General features: G+C 32.0%; 2 protein-coding genes across 10 annotated transcripts in view; both read right to left on the reverse strand.

The window, feature by feature from the left end:
- Positions 1 to 17,442, reverse strand: part of dock (SH2/SH3 adaptor protein dock) — a 592,107-nt gene that overhangs the window by 8,008 nt on the left and 566,657 nt on the right. The window contains exons 2-7 of the mRNA XM_080150516.1: positions 12,408 to 12,532; positions 11,679 to 11,818; positions 11,197 to 11,312; positions 10,815 to 10,888; positions 9,706 to 9,804; positions 9,061 to 9,168 (exon numbers count right to left, since the gene is read on the reverse strand). Coding sequence (XP_080006642.1) covers positions 9,061 to 9,168; positions 9,706 to 9,804; positions 10,815 to 10,888; positions 11,197 to 11,312; positions 11,679 to 11,818; positions 12,408 to 12,473 — 603 coding nt within the window. The 5' untranslated portion in view covers positions 12,474 to 12,532. The remainder of the gene's footprint in view (positions 1 to 9,060; positions 9,169 to 9,705; positions 9,805 to 10,814; positions 10,889 to 11,196; positions 11,313 to 11,678; positions 11,819 to 12,407; positions 12,533 to 17,442) is intronic.
- On the reverse strand, positions 12,533 to 17,016 carry LOC145311082 (uncharacterized). Of its 9 annotated transcripts, none has more exons than XR_013876608.1 (7): positions 16,703 to 17,016; positions 16,318 to 16,386; positions 15,891 to 16,045; positions 15,518 to 15,636; positions 14,569 to 14,806; positions 13,020 to 14,306; positions 12,533 to 12,592 (listed from the first exon to the last, which is right to left on the reverse strand). XR_013876608.1 is itself a non-coding variant. In XM_080150510.1 (6 exons), the coding sequence occupies exons 1-6, from the start codon at positions 16,901 to 16,903 to the stop codon at positions 13,415 to 13,417; spliced, it is 1,674 nt and encodes a 557-aa protein (XP_080006636.1). In that variant the 5' UTR covers positions 16,904 to 17,016; the 3' UTR covers positions 12,533 to 13,414. The 9 variants fall into 9 exon arrangements, 1 of the variants encoding a protein (XP_080006636.1); XR_013876607.1 differs by having other exon boundaries at positions 12,533 to 12,654; XR_013876605.1 differs by having other exon boundaries at positions 12,533 to 12,690.

Raw genomic sequence — 17,442 nt, forward strand, 5'->3', positions numbered from 1 at the left:
TTTTTTATACATATGCATATATTTACTTTTCCCTATATCTCATTCAAACTTTCATTAATTGAACTTTTACTCACACATTCTTTTTATATTCCCCTCATTTCCATAACCTTGCTTTCTAATAGGGATCAGCGGCAGCAAGTCAGGTTTAGAGCGGCTACGCTGCGGAATCGATTAACTGTTTACTAGGCTGTGGCTGGACTAATTGATAGGAAAATCCAGTCGCCATGTAGACGTCATGTTCAGACGGAGGAATGCAGCTGCCGAACCTTGCTTTCTTCTGTTTGATAAAGTTCATAAAACATGTTTACTTTAAGCTTGTAAATTAATCAATTTTTTAACACCATGATAATTATTTCTTTCTGAGTAACGCAAAAAAAATCTATTTAAAGGAGCCTTTCCCTTGATAACTCTGTTATTTAACTAATAGATTGAGTTAAGGTAAACCAATTTATTTGAGGGGGCGAGGTGGGTTAGTTATAATCTGACATAATAGGATTGAAAATCTGAAACCAGTGGCGTGCACAGCAGATCACCCGGGGGGGGGGGGGATTAATACAAAACCTACTGCATGCCCTTGATTAAAACATTTACGCTTTTAGTGTCCTAGTTGTCAAAGTTAGCAAAATTAATGATGTTTCAGTTCAATTTTCAACTAAATTAAGTCATGTGATGCGTGTTTGTGTACAATGTTTGCTAAAATACATGGATTCGGGGATTTAAAAAAGAACAATTTATAATTAAAGCTACAAATGACAGAATATTACAGTACAATTCCGAGAAAAAAATGAACTAGAAGATTTTCTACCTCGTATTTAAATTTTTTTTCAAGACTGCATTTTTTTCTATTCAATTATTTAGTGTTTAAAATCTACGAACATTTCTTCTTACCCAAATATACAAATTCATACCACAAAATTGAACAATAAAAGATTATATTAGGTACCCCTTTTTAACTATCCTATTCCTGGCACTCCTTACTTAAATAAAAAGCACTCAAAGCACAATGAATTTAGTATTTAAATCAGGAAACAAATTGTCATAATAATAAAAAATTACATCTTTTAAAATGTAACCTATCTACCTTTGTCATAATATAATATTCACACCTAATAATACACTATGGTCTATTTAAGGGGTTTAGTGGAAATTTGGTATAGCTTTAATCAAATTTAAATATTTACACTTCTACCAGTCCGAATTCATTAAAATAAAAAGTTATGAGTAATATATTACATTAGGCAACTTTTTAAAGTTGGTCATGTATAGGTGCGTGCACAGGAATGTGATTGGGGGGTAGCCAAAAAGGGGTGATTTTTAAAATATACTTTTCGTTACTACTACGTTATTTTTAAAGATAATTGAACCAAGTTTCTTCCCTGATTCAATTACTACCCTAGGTAAACGATTATTAATAAATAATAGGGATTTCCCGCCGAAACCGCCGTCTACCGCCGAATTCCGCCGTGTTATTTGCTACCTCATTTGGCTGTTTGGAGTCAATAGAAAAGTGTGATCTATCTGAATAAAAGTATTATAATACACCTTTTTTCTATCCACTTACAACTGCTTTTTAATATTTATAATTTATTTAAGAGGGGTTAGGTCTTTTTAAACTTAAAGAAAAAGAATATTGAGACTGAATAATCGAGCTTCCTATTAAAGATATTGATTAATTTTTTTTGTAAAGTATTTTTCTACCTGTATAGTCTACTATTATAAGTACCTATTTAAATTTAGTACTGTCCTTCAATGGCCTACAGGGGCCAACACCGCCACCCCCCCCCCCCTCTTTCTACTACCAAACCAGAAGTTAAAATTTTAATTTTGTTTTTAAAAGTATCAGACTGAGTTTTAAAGGAAAAAAGAATTCTCATAACTGAACTAAATATTTTTTTGTATCTATGCCCCCTCCCCCCCCCCCCCCCCCTATCTAACCAAAAATAAGATAACCATAATAAAATTGATATCAAACAAACTTTAATTCATTTTAGAACAGTAAAGAAAAACCGGTAGACCAAGTAATAGACTAAAACAGTATTTGCCAGCTAAATCATAACATAAAAATGCTTTGTATCTTTCAAAAAAAGACAGAAGAAACAAACACATTTACTCTTTGAAATCTTAATGTTCTTAGAGTTTTACAGACAGAGGGGTCCAAGTGAACTAAAGAGTAGATGCTTGTTGGTGAGTTAATCACCACAAAAAAATCAGCTTTCTTACAAAATAAAACTGCGTAGTAGATCAAATTTTCCCTATAGATATCTAATGTCTGTAAGAGAATTAACAACAGACCGACGGACCAAATAAATTTACACTAGATGGTTGTTGACAGATAATGTTCATAAAAAGATTTTCTTTCAACCGTCTTGAGTAGTAGCAAAGAAATTCACGATGTTTACATATCAGTTCATACAGACTGACAGACTTAGCGAATTTGAAAGTAGCTACGCTACTACAAAATTTATTTTTGCACACTCCTTCTAAGGACAAGAGTTGCAAAAACCTTCCCTAAACACTAAAATTTAAAAATTAGTTTTTTAAAATTTGCGGGCGGCGGCTTTTTTTGCGGGAACAGCGGGTAAGTCGCGGTTTTCTTTTAAAATTATTGTTCCTCAAGTAATTACTGATTAATTTTAAAAAGTTTTACTCAATTATCTTTAATAGTAATGGAATAACAGAGAAATTAAGATTGCTGTTATGATTTGTAATTCCCCCCCCCCCCTTCAAATTTAGATTTTACAGGCAATTTTAAGATTAGAAATTTTTAAAGTTGCGCTACCGACCCCACTCTGGAAACTTGACTAAAAGTTGTATTATATTCTCAAAATTTAGAATCATATATGGTTTGGTATGGGGTCGGTAGCGCAACTAGGAGTAAAATGACGAAAACTAATTTTTTTTGCTAAATTTTTCAGTAAAAAAATGACGAAAATTATTTCATAAATTTACTTTCAAAGCATAAAATTAACACTTATAAGGTAAAATATATAATAAAAATGTTTTTATTTATTGATTTGGTGTATATATTTGTAAAGAATATGAACGAAATTAGTTTTTAATAGATATTTATGCAAAAAAAAATTATTTTTCATATCTAGGTAGAAAATAAAAAGTAGATTTTTGACTTTCAAAAAATATTGATTTGACCCAACTTTGAAGTAAAAATAAACTTGGTTCCAAACGTTATTTTTTCTTTTCCTTGTCCATTATGCATGCGCTGGGGTATGTAAATCAATAATATAAAGTTAAAATAAGAAAATTTGATTATGACTTTTTTGCCAAATTTCCACCCTTAGACCGTTGTGTAATAGGTTGTAGATACCGGTGTCCTGGATAGGAAACAGGTTTTTTTGACATACGTCTCACAAGACCTATGTAGCCATGACCGGGAGACAGTGACGTTTCAGTACATGACTTTCGTTAAATCACAGCTGATCATTTTTGTGGATTTTTTGGAAAATTACTTTTATACCCAAATTTTTATAGTTTTTCCCAAAAAAATCACAATTTTCTCACATTTGCAGCTTAGTTAGCCTAAATTTATGCAAGAAAAGTATAGTAAATACAGCTGAACCTAAGGACTGTGTTATCATCAATAACAAAGTCTTTAAGAATCAATTGAATAATCTAAGATTTGTAGTCTAGAAATGAAATCAGAGTTATTTGAAGTTAATATTTGAATTGATGTCTAAACAGCTTTTGTAATTATCTTTATGACATTTTACATTGTTAAAACATAGTTTCTGGCTGTGAAAAGACCACTCTCTGAGGTTCCACTGATGAAGTTAATACAAACATGCTTCAAAAACAGCAATGATTCTGTTCCAAGTTTTCCTTGAAGTTATCCTGCTTAATATTGGTTCCTGGCTGATTTGATGTCAAAACAATATCTGCTTGGGGTAAAACAGATGTCCATAACCACAGTTGCTATGTTCAAAGTCCTATAATACCATTTATACAAGGCTACAATTGAATATACAACCAGTCCCTGTTTCAAAAGAGCTTGCAGAAGGTTAATATAGCTGGTCTTGATTGAGTCTCTGCCCTTTGTACACACTGGTTGTCTTTACTACTGATTGAATGTCATAGTGAGAACCATGGTAGACACTCTAGTTCTTTGAAGCAAGAGAGTTTCAACTTGTTCAAACTGTGTTATTTAGATTAAGTAAAAGCCCTATCAAGGTTTTCATAGGTGAACTTACAAAATGATTATAGATCCATATTGGATTCTAAGCTGGGTGGATAATTCGTAAGTTAGTGTATTCAAACATTGTGTTGATATGACTCATGAATGTAATAGCAGCTAACTGACAGAAAAGCACTTGGCTTGTAGCTTGAAGAAAATAATAGTTGCTTATGACTAGAGTGAATGTGAATGCTGGTTACATGATCATAACTGGATTTCATTCAAGTGTGGGTTTCAATGGTGACTTTAAAACCCAATTTGAAAATAAAACACAGGCAAGATTTCTGTTCTAAGCAGATCAAAACTACCATAAAAGCTACCAGTAGTAAAGGGACCTTGGAAGGTGTTAAACAGGAAGACCACAATATAGGATTAGCAAAGCAAGAATAAAGGGCAGTTTGTCTATCAAATGGTGTTAGATTTGAAATCGTAGACCCACCTGACTTTAGCATATCAATCATCAGAGTAGGCAGAAACCATGTTGCAATGATTTCTGAGTAATAGGGATGAGAGGACAGGAGCTCTTAGCTGAAGTAACTAAGGCAGTGGAGTCTTAAAGACCATTTAGCTAGATGCATGGCAGTCTAGGCTTTCACCCATGGAAAGATCTCTCATGACAGTAGCTGGTTAATAGGAAACCAAAGGAAGTAAAAAGTAAGAATACTTAAAATTTTATTCTGAATCTTGAGGTAATCCCTTTATGTGACAAAAGTCAAGCCACAAGTTCAATAGCAAACAAGTACCAGAACGTGAAGTTGAAATGAACTTTTAAAAAAGAGTCAAAAGTGTGTGAAATTGATGATTAACAAACAAGGTCAGAATTCTAAACTAACTTCCATCAAGATGTATAGGCTGAGTGAACCATGTCAGCCAGCTAGAATAGAGGTCTAGCTATACCAGGGTGGAGTAAAGTACCCTGTTTAGTGAACAGTATTATGAAGCATACTTGTTAAAGTTAAAGGACAGGGATGGTAACTTCAATATCTTGAAACATCGATCAAGAAGTTTAACAGGTGGATTGATAGGAGAGAAAGTTTTTGTGAAAGAAATTTGAGGGCATAAACATTATGTTGCTTAGCCAAAGGCAAAGTCAGATAGATTGAATCATGTTGAAGCTAGGTGAAAGCCTATGGAGGCCAGAAGCAGTTCTGAAGTGCAAATTTATTGTTGAACATTAATTAAACATAATTAACTCTTACTCAATTTCTGACTAAAAATCTTATTCCATTGATTCTGAAAGATCTTGTTATAGGTGATAGCACAATCTTCAGTACAGCTGTTATTTATAATACTTTTCATGCATAAATTTAGGCTAACTAAGCAGCAAATGTGAGAAAATTGAGATTTTTTGGGGAAAAACTATGAAATTTTGGGTAAAAAAGTAATTTTCAATAAAATCCACAAAAATGATCAGCTGTGATTTAATGAAAGTCATGTACTGAACGGTCATCATCTCCCGGTCATGGCTACATAGGTCTTGTGAGACGTATGTCAAAAAAAACCTGTTTCCTATCCAGGACACCGGTGTAGAACTCTATATTATACATAACTTTTTAAGTGAGAATATTTTTGTGGGATATCCTTTCTATTTGTTCTATATTTCTAAATTGTCTCACTTTATCGACTCAAAAAAAACTAACTTTTTAGGCACTCTGTATTAAAAAAGACGATTCAATTTACTTTTGCTGTCCCAGGAATGCGAATAACACAGACAATTTGTTTAATGTTATTATGCATAAACAGATCTGCTTTCTTTGTGGAAGGGTTAGAAGCTTTATACATATGATAAATCCTAAATGAATGTTTAACTTTAAATACCTATAAATTAATACTCAGGGCGACCACTCCAAAACCAAAAAAATATAGTATTTTTACAGTATATTTTTTTTATTCATATAGTATAGATAGTATATTTTTTTTTACTCATATAGTATGATATAGTATCGTACTTTGAATTATTTAGTAATACATAGTATATACATCATCAATAATAACTCAAAGCAAAGTTGTTATCAAAGCAATTTAACATATAAGGGGGGGGGGGGAAGAGTTTTGCCACTTTCGCTTACTCTGTGATTATTAGGCTAGGTAGTAATGTGAGACTATAGGTTATATGGGATAAAAGTTTACTTTTGGGTAGTATTTCACGTATATTTAATCATTTTTGGATAGGTCTCCAGGTTCAGGTGCTGCAGGCTAGCTGGAAGGTGGTTTCAAGACAAGTAAAAAAAATTCAAATTTCTGTTTGAAGAGTTAGAGATCAACTTATAAAACAGAATAATCATCTTTTTGGATGTTATTAACATATCTGAAGAAAAAATTTAAATAGGCCTCCAAGTTCTGGTCTTGAAGGCCTCCAGGTCCACTCTGGACAGGTTATAAATAATTTTTTTATTTGAAGAGTAAGAGGTCAACTTATAAAGCAGAAAATGCATCTTTTTGGATATTATTAACATTAATGAAGAAAAATTAAAATCGACATTCAAGTTCTGGTCCTGCAGGCCTCCTGGTCCACTCTGGACAGGTAAAATTCAAATTTCTTGTTTCAAGAGTTAGAGGTCAATTTTTTAAACAAATTATGCATCTTTTTGGGTATTTTTTTTAAATATTTGAAGAAAAAATGACATTTAGCCTACAGGTTCATGTGCTGCAGACCCCCAGGTGGACTCTGTACAGGTAAAAATCAAACTTCTTATTTGAGCAGTTAATGGTTTATTTGTTAAAAAAATGAGCATATATTTGGATGTTATTTATATATTTGAAGGAAAAAAATTAGCTTAATTTTTTTTTTTAGGGGGGGGGGGATAATTTAATAATGTAAATAAGTACCTAACTAATAATAAAGTACTAAAAACAATTTCATTCCTATACATGAAAACAAAATAATCAACCCACAAGCGTTGCTAACTGATGAACCAATATGATTCTCCTTTAAAGTGTAGCTTCAAATATGTCCTGGTAAGGTTTTTTAACTAGTTTTGAAGAGGGTATTTGATATTTTGATAATTATTGAAATGTTTGATTGATCTATTTTATGGAAGGTAGACAATCATTTTTGATTTAAACATTTTTTTCTTAATAATTGGGAAAATGTTTCTTCTTTAAAAAGGCATTGATAGGACACACCCAGTGCATTGTTTAATTAAAGGGCCATTGCAAACTATAACACGTGTTTTTAATTTTTATCATGATTAAGAACTGTTTTTTATCTGGTGGAACAGTCTTTTGATTTTGGGCAGTGGTAAAAATTTTTGAAAGTGGAAGTAAAAAAGCGCGCGAAGCGCGCCAGAACTTTTAAGGGATTATTCATTCTGGGTAATTTTTATATGTGGGGGAATAAAATGGAAAAAATTTTGGGGGTGCCAGCACCCCCAAATTCGTTTGGGGGGTGGGGGGGTAATTACCACTTTATTCCCCCACCTTGGACGTTCTTGCCCTCCAGGTAGACTCTGGACAGGTATAAAATCAAAATTTTTTATTTATGAAGTTAAAGGTAAGTTTATTAAACAACATAGGCTTTGTTTTAGATGTTATTTATGTATTTAAAAAAAAAATGACAATTGAGCTCCAGGTTAAGGTGCTGCAGGCCTCCAAGTGGACTCTGGTAAAGTAAAAATCAAAATTTCTTATAAACATCTTTTAAGATGTTATTTACAATTTTACATATCTGAAGAAAAAATACAATTGCTCTCCAGGTTCAGGTGCTGCAGGCCTCCATGTGGACTCTGTCCAGAGAAGACTTGGAGACCTACAGGACCTTAACTTGATGGCCGATTTTAATTTGTCCTTCAGATATTTTAATATCATCTAAATAGATGCATATTCTGAACTCTAACTATTCAAATAAGAAATTTTAATCTTTTACCTGTAGAGCTTTATGTATTTTTGTACTATCACAGTTAACTTTTGATAGGTTATTGAAGGTTAGGTTAGATAAAGGTTAATGATTGCCCCGCAGGGGCTAGAAATAGGAAAAACCTACAGTGAAAATATAAGACAAAACGCACCTTAAGAGGCGTTGTCACAAAACTGACAATATTCGTTTTTTGTTATATAAATGTAATATCATATAGTATATATAGTAAATTTTGGTCAAAAAAAGGTAATATCATATAGTGTATATAGTAAATTTTTGTCATATAGTATGATATAGTATCCACATTCATCCTATATAGTATAAATAGTATATATAGTATGCAGTGGTCGCCCTGAATACTACTATTCTTGACGGAATTATCTCTCGAGGGGTAAATATTTTTAAAAAATTCTTTCATCTTTGTCTTCGCAAGGTTAGAAATTACATGAGTTATAAAATTAGAATAAAATACGTAAGGGAGTTATAATATGTATATCATTTAACTAATATTGGATTGGCATATAATAAGGGGGGGGGGGGCGTAATGACATTTAAACTTTAACCTTGAGCAAAATGGTCTAAATATTGAGCTAGACACTTGAAACTTGGTACATAAGCCTAGTCCTATAGGTACTACATCTAAATGGCAAAAAAATCAAATTTTTTATTTTTAGGTTATGTTAGGTTAGAAAAACCCTGCGGAAATGGGCGAAAATGGGGTTTTTAGACCTTTTTTGGTCTATTTTGATGTGGAAACTTACCTTTAATTGTTTTTTATTAGGTTTTTTCTTCTTTTTTTTTCGTGGAATAAACATGTTTTTTTTTAAGTTCAGAAGCTGTTTAATCCAGCGGAGATAAAAAATCGCATTTGGAGCCATTCAGCAAAATATAAATAGATATTATTTTGGAAACTAATGTTTTGGAGCATCATACAAATGACAAAAATACATTGGATTGGATGGGAATGTAAAACTATAAACAGTTCGCGTCTTTTTTAAAGATATAAATAAATTGTTACCTTGAATGGATATAGAGCAACGAGAATATCGAGAACATTTTCAGCCATACAATACGTGTGAGGATCATCGATTTCTTCTTGTGTATAATTGGATGGAAACCAGCCAACCTAAAATTTTCAAATATTAATCTATTATTTAAAAAAAAAACAGTGAAACAGCTAACTGATCAATTATTAATCCCAAGACCTTTCTCATTTGCGACACTGGTTTGACAGGTGTCAATCTTTACTACTCTTTAATGTTAAAAATAAAAGGGTTACCTAGTCAATAAACTGATCTATAATATACATAAATAAAATTCCAGATCAAGTTGTGATTTATTTAAATTACTTTAGTATTTTAAGGATTATCTATAAATTTAAGTTTGTCCTGTTTGTACCGAATAATCTTGCTAACCGCTAAACCGATATGGTTCTCCTTTAAAATGTAGCTTCTTAAAGGTCCTGGTATCTTTTGGGGGAGGGTACTACTACCCTCCCAAGAGTAATTGTCCCTAGAAATAAAAAAAACATAATTTTGTTTACTTTTTCTTTTATAAACTTAAATTGAAAATGGAGGTCGACTCTTCCCCTCTCCACCCTCAAGTGGCCCCAAAGAAGCCTCTAGGGGCATAGCCGCTAGTCATTAATATAACATTAATTTACCTTGTTTCCGTACTGACCCCTCCACCAACCATCTCCAGACTTCTCCAAGATCATGACACGAGATCCTTTGACTAGTGACAGCTCGTCCAGTTGTTGAGCCTTAAAAACAAGAAAAATATTATACAACAAATAAATAGGTACCTAGAAGTAAAACACAAAAAGGATTTCTTTGTAAGATATCTTTAAAAACAATGGGGAAGCACTCAATTTAAGATTTCACCTAAGGAACGAGAATTTACCTAAGCAAGAATAGTTTTTATAAAAAATAATGCGTTTATAGACCGAAAAAAAAGATTTCTGTTATTTCGTGCAAAGACCCTTACTCTCTGAAAAGACATCTAAATCAATAAAGACTAAAAGAATTTTCCATTACTGTCTCTGACGGACTCAGTAGAGTATATAACATTATGGAATAATGATTAAAACACTAATTAAAGTATTATTATTATTTGATTCTTTATTTGTCTTTATCATTTACATACAAAAATTACATTTAAAGTTTATCAATATTATTTTAAAAGTCATTCACAATATTCAAAAAAATGGATAAAAATTATTTATGTACACATATATTAAAGAATATCATATCAAAATTACATTGGTTATAAGAAAAGATTTTTACATACTGTGACATTCCCTTTGTTCAGTCATAATTTACGTCTTCATAAAATAATAATGGATCACATTTAAAATGTGATTAGCAGAATGAATAAGTAAGGGAGGGGCATGGACAGTTTTATTAAAACTGTCAGGTACAAGGGTCGCCAGAGGATGACTGGTCCCTTACCTTGGTATTGCCCCTTTAATTTAAGTCAGACATCCTGTGGTATTCCCTGAGCCCAGTCACCAATAAAGCCTCATAGAAATAGTGTATTATATATAAGATGTGCTTGGCAGACTGAATTAAGATGAGTGGGGCAAGGACAGGTATTCTGATAGTAGACAGCTCTGACCCTGTTAGGTTTAAGAGTCGCCAGAGGATTAATGAAAGATCATTATCGACTGGTTCCTTACCTAGGTATTTACCCTAGAGCTTACTAATTAAAGTAAAACACAAATTTAACAAACAACTTTAAAAACTTGTGCTATAATTAAAAAATGTTACTAACCTGATAATTATACTTGACAATTGCAGATGATATGGGCTCCGTGGAAGCATCCCCATTCTGAGTTCGACCTTTACCTTAACACAAACAGTAAAAGTAGAACATAACGCATGGCTCGAATCGTTAATTTAGACATGTTAGAAGTGTCGGTAATATCCTTAGAAATATTTTTTTTAATTTTTAAATTCTGGAGGGGGTAGTGGCCTGGGGGGTATAAAAATTTCAAAATTGAAAAAAATATTTTTAAGAGGATATTACCGACACTTCTAACTTGTGTTGCCCCCCGACGACAGCTGAAAATACATAGGTATATTTTTCATGTTTTTTTAAATTAATTTCGTTGTTGGTATAAGCTGCAAACAATTAAAAGGTTGTATGAGAATACCTGCTGCGTGTGGGGGTGCACTATGAACAGGACTAGAACTGTTGGAAGGAAGGGTTTTGTAACCAGCAGGTTGGGAGGTCCCCCCTCCACTGCCACCCTTCACTTTCTTCTTTATACTAAACAAATATAGGTAATAACTTTTAGTTTATGTTTTAAGATATTTTCAACATTTTGTATGATATATCTTATTCATCTAATTTTTTTAAAAAGGACAACAAGGTACAATGTTATGAATATGAGCAAAGCATTTTTGTAAACAAGTAGGTATGTCCTTGAATAGTTGGTATCCTGTAAAGAAGATTTGCAAAAAAGTGTTATTATTCGTTTATAACTGTTCTAAAATTTGATTTTGAAGCTTCCCTTTTATGAATGTTGTACCTAATCCTTGTATTTTTCCCGGAGTGAAGGTGGAAGGTGTCATACTTTATAAATAGCTAAATAGCTACCTAATAAATCTATAGTTTTAAAAACTAAGATGGTACCTGTCGAAAATCGAAGGTTTTTCTTTCCTGACGTAGTTTGATGGGACATAGCCGGTCTGATTTCTGGAATTTTGCACCCTCCACCAATGTTTACTATCGTCTATGAGTAGCAGCCGCTCATTGCGGCGCATGTCAAGCTCCTACACAAATATAGATCAATGAAAATCATTTTCTTTTCTGGGTTTAAATAGAAATATGATTCAATCGTAAAATTTTCAACAGAAACATGAAAGGACAACATAAAATTAAAATGTGTAACTATGCAATATCAAATGAAATCTAATAAACTTGAAGTATATGTCTAATAATAACATTGAAAAATTCTTTATCTCGGGTAAGAGTCAATAATATCACTCGAAGTATTGATATTTTCATAACTACAAGGTAAAATTAAAATACCTACTTTCGATATGATTTTCATTAGGGTGGGGAAAAACCCAGGGTTTTTTTTAAAAAGCCCAGCCCAACCCAACCCGTAAAAACCCTTGGTTTTAAAGTTTTTTTTTGGGTTTTTTTAAAAAAAAAACCCTGGGTGGTTTTTTTTGGTGGTTTTTTTGTATGCCCACCCTGATTTTCATAGGTATTTAGATATTATTATAAAATATAAAAATAATACTCTGGCTGATTTAAAGTTGAAATGATTTTATTTTCAAATTTCATTAAAAATCCGACATACAAGTACAACCCTAATTCAAGAATAGCTTTACATTGAATCATATAATTAGTTACCTGATTTCCTTGTGCTGTGTAATCATACTTTGCAAATACAAACTGTGCTTCTTCCCCACTCCCCATTTTATAAATCAATATTGATAGAACACTTCTCCACCTGGGCTTACACGAACAATTACAACTCTGCAAAAATTAATTATCAATATTTTTTAACAAAAATATTTGAAAATCATAGCCATGTTCTGACAACAACGGGAAGGGTTGATCATAGTAGAGATATCGTAAATTAAGGTAGAAAGGAACTCTCAAAATGCAAGAAAATCATTTATAGCTCCTCTTCCTGAAAACATGTATCACGTGGCACAATTGAAAAAAAATAACTGTATCCAAATACTTGGATGTCAAAACATCCATCCAGAGCTGGATCTTTAAATCATTTTAGTGGTGAGCCAGATCGGGGTGAGCCGAATTTAAGCCAATCACAGCGCGGCATTTCATAAAATGCTGTGCTCTCATTGGTAGAAAGTTAACTCACCCCGATCTGGCTTACCACTAAAATGATTTAAAGATCCAGCTCAGTGTTTTATAAGGTATCGATGTTTAGGTTAATTGAGCCACGTACTTCCTGATCTTAAAAAGCTAAATGGTATTTCTATGAACCTTTGTTACCTTTATTTATGAGATCTACTGTATTTATCACACCAACTTATTTAAAATGTAATTCCATGACAGAAAGAAAGTTTTGTCACACTTACGTAAAAATTGAGCGTTATGTTTTTTAAAAGTTAGTTTGTATTAATAAGCTTTGTCATAGGATTAGCTCTTCCTTTTTTTGTTATCCCGAATATGTAACAAAACTTTCTTCCTTAACTTTTTTTTACTGCGGATATGATTATTTTTAAGTTTTTAAGCATTACGAAAGAGATTCTTCTGATTTATTAGCATTCACTATAAGTATATGTTACTTTGTTTTCTTTGTTGATTGTCATCATTGTTTAATTTTCAGAAATAAATGTGAAAGAAAATGCTAATCAGTCGAATGTTATAAATTAAGTACAGCCTTTTTATATCATGTTTTCATAAGAATACATTTCCTCCGTAGAGGTGTGATCATGATGACTAGAAAGTGTGAGAGAATCATCAACACCCGCAGTTACTACTAAGCTAAGGGTTTCATCTCCCGCATTTTCTACAAGATTTAGGTCTTCCTCGTTGTTATTAACAAGACTTAGGTCTTCCCCAGTGTTGTCTACCAAGCTTATATTCTCGTCAACTGGCGCACATGGTTCATTAAGTACAAGATCATTATCTCCTACCGAAGGACAGCCAACGAGAATGTCAGCGTCGCCCTTTACCGGATTTTCTGATTCTCCTTTCAAACAATCAATATCTGTGTCGTTAGCATCATCACAATCTTCAGTGGTAGTTATTAAAGCAGAATCTTCACAAACAATATTAAGATTATTTTCAGTATCTATGTTACATGCAACATTATCACTGTCAAGCATAATACTATTATTATCAGGTAACATTATTGTGTCCGTATCTTGGCTGTTAGTAAAGATAACTGTATTTGTTCCATGGCTATCAGAAAGAGTTATAGTACCTGATTCATCCAATACAAACATTCTCGAATCTGACATATTCTCATCAATAACTTTAATATCATTGCCCATGATTATTAAATCATTATTGTTATTGGTCGGCATCACCATCACTAAATGATCAGAATTATTAATTTCATTCATATTTCCAACTAGGCTAGGAGAACATTGGGTAATGCTTATGCAATCTGATGCTAAAGCATTGGAGGACTTTAAATGATGAATTGCCGTAGATTGTGCTGAAGACTGTAACATGAGGTTATTATTTTGAGGTTTGACATTTTCGTCTTCAATCACCAGGTTCATATTAATAAGCGATTCTTTTGTCTTCGATTTACCATGCACAGAAAAACTGAAAATAATAAAAAAAAGTTTTATATGAAAGGCTAATATATTACCTATAAAAAATTAACAATTGTGTCTTTTAGTTGCGCAACAATAACGTTTAACATTAAAATATGGAAGTGGAATTTTTTTGTAAACGTTTATAAAAAGTGCATGTAAATTGCAGATATAACGGCAATTGATAGCAATATATACAACCCCATTACAGAAAAATTCTACTTCTAAGCTGCAAGCATCTTTTATCTAACGCTTTATAAATGAAAACAAACCTGTGCTTTTCAAGCTGATACTTTCTATTAAATTTCTTGCCACATTCTTCACAAGAGAAATCTTTACTGCCAAAATGTATTGTCAAGTGTCTTTTCAAATCATTTTTAACAATGAAAGCTCTGCTGCAGAAATTACAAACATAATCTTTGATTTCATTGTGAATCTTGATGTGAACATCAAGATTGCTGCGAGCACGAAATGACTTAGAGCAGATTAAACATTGATATGGTCTTTCACCTAAATAAAAAAGATATATTGGTAGGTCTAATTTTCCTAAATTGAAAAAGTAAATGTCACGGCTGTTTTTTTTCAATTCTAGGGACATAACTTTTTACAAAAATATATTTGTTCAAATTCATGTAAATAACGCTATTTCCAATAAGAGGGGGGGGGGGGGGGAGTTTGTCCACTTATAGGAAATGAAAATTCAGTATCAAATTTTGCCCTGGACGTTTGGGCTTGTTTTTATAGTTATCAAGCTAATTCTTTTTGTAAACTCTCTTATATGATTAGATCTACCTATCAACTTTGAAAATTGAATTTTGGGACTTTCCCTCTAGAGGCTAGAGGAGCAAAAGACCCCCTCCAAACACTAAAATTTTAAATACTGAACTTATTTTTAAAGACATCGAGCTGATCTTTTTATTGGAAACTATTTTCACATAACGGAAATAAGCAGTAAGTACAGATTTCATTTACGCACTCTCCTTCTAACGAAATCTAATTAAATTATAAGTACCATTTGTGAATTTATTATGAGGTAGTTATCTTAAAGCCTTACTTACCTTATTTTTCAACAGTCAAAATAAAAACACTCTCGTAGTTTTCAAACAGATATAAATGGTGTTAGAATTCGTTAATTAATCATCATGCTAGCTTTCTAATATTATGGTCGACATGCTATATAATGAAACCAAGGGCAAATTGTTAATAAATAAACCAACTTACCTGTGTGAATTACTGAATGTGTTTTCAATTCGCCTTTTCCTCGAAATTCTTTTTGGCAAATTGGGCACTTGGGTTTTTCCTTTCCAGAATGCACCTTGGATTTATGTTCGTTCAAATACCTTAATAATTGAAAGTTCATATTGTGTGTTTAAATATTTTTCTTATTAATTAGGACAAAAACTCTAACATCCACAATAACACCAGAATGCACATTGCAAACGTGAAGAAAACTGCGTACTGTACAGAATTAACACTTAGAGATTCATCTTTTAAATATTTAAAATTAGGAGAAACTTTGTCAGCAACAAAACCCCATCCCAATTATAGAAAAACAGTGTAGCTGTGCTACTAAAATACTAAAAGATTTCGATACCTTAAAGCTCTAAAATGTTTGTTACACAAATCACAGGTAAACTTCTTATCACTGTGAACATCTCTGACGTGACAATTTAAATACTGGATGGAAACAAAGTTGAAACTACACTTGGCACACTGATAGTTTCCGAGTCCTGTAATACTGTGGATGGCCTAGAAAAGGGAATAGTTGCATGAAGTGCATCTAACGAGTTGAGGTACTAAGAGTAGGAAACCATAAAATATTTTGTAAAATACCTATCAGAAAGACCTTAAATGCCTAATTAGATATTGTTTAGGTTACCATTTCAGAAAGAATATTGCAAGCATAAATACCTAGGTAAAAATTACCTAAAGCATAAAAGAAAAACAACATTTTGTGAAAAGTTAAGGAGTATTTTATTTAAATATGCTCATTTATACAAGTAAAAAATAAAATTTTTCACCTGATGATCATTAAGCTCCATTTTGTTAGAAAAACTTCTTTTACATTTACTACATTTATAAGGACATGCCTGATAAAATCAGTAGGTAGTTATTTACACATTTGTTTGTAATAAATTTGGAATTGAGTAGATGACTCTTGTATATGAGTGGGGATGACATTCCCCATACGTATTGCTGGTGTATTCCTATATATTGTTATGGAAAGTAGAGCAACCTCTGTACCTTACAGGGTTAAGTAAAAATGCGCCATAGTAAGGTTTTGGGGTATAAAGTTTTAGAAATGCAAATATCATGTAAAAACTGTAGGTAAGTCGTCGAGCATAAACTAAAAAAAGTAACAGGCATAAAAGTATTCAAATATGTTTAAAAAGAAATAACTATTGCCTTGTGTTTGAGCCGCATATGTTCTAAAAGCTGGGTTCTATTTTCTAACTTAATATCACAGGTTTTGCATGATAAAACTGCTTCATTGCTTTTTGTTTCAGATGGTTTTTCATTTGTCTGCCATGTCATGTCCTTACTTTTAGGCAATGTTTCCATTATTTTCTCTCCTGAACTTTTCATTTCAACACAAATTTTTTCCATTTTCTACAACTGAATGATTTATTTGAGAATATTTTCTCGTGTTTATATTTTCATCATTAAATAAATGTTACCTAATAGGTATGTTTTCTGAAAAAAACATAGCAGAATAAATTAATGAAAATAAAATTAGATTCCTTAGAGAAATTTTTGGAGATTCTAGGGGCATTTCAGGGCAGGAGAGGGAGGAACCCCCCCCCCCCCCCACATAAAAATGTTATAAACCATTTCTCGACCAAAGAAGCTTTACTGTTCCTCGCTAAACACACACACACAGATGACGCCTTGTACTTTTACTTCAGGATTTAAAAAGAATTATTAGAGATCAATAAAATGTTTGTTTATATAATTTTAGAACTAATATAAATCAAAATATATTGTTAATTTTGTAAGCTAATCAGAAAACAAAAAATAAACCAGAATTATAATGAATAAAAGCAAAATTTTTAAAGAAATAGATAGAATTATTCTAATAAACTAATAAATATAAATTATGATTCATTAGGAAATATATAAGTTTTGATATAAATTACGGTACGCTA

This window comes from Acartia tonsa, chromosome 2 (assembly GCF_053477335.1).
Source record: "Acartia tonsa isolate MP-2025a chromosome 2, ASM5347733v1, whole genome shotgun sequence".
NCBI lineage: Eukaryota > Metazoa > Arthropoda > Copepoda > Calanoida > Acartiidae > Acartia > Acartia tonsa.

What these genes read in the sequence shown, in the direction of transcription:
- LOC145311082 (XM_080150510.1), bottom strand. Translation starts at nt 16,903, where the DNA reads ATGGAAAAAATTTGTGTTGAAATGAAAAGTTCAGGAGAGAAAATAATG. An exon ending in AAACATTTTAGAGCTTTAAG is followed by an intron (nt 15,637 to 15,890) that starts GTATCGAAATCT and finishes TCAATTATTAAG; the next exon opens with GTATTTGAACGAACATAAAT. An exon ending in ACATTCAGTAATTCACACAG is followed by an intron (nt 14,807 to 15,517) that starts GTAAGTTGGTTT and finishes TTTTTTATTTAG; the next exon opens with GTGAAAGACCATATCAATGT.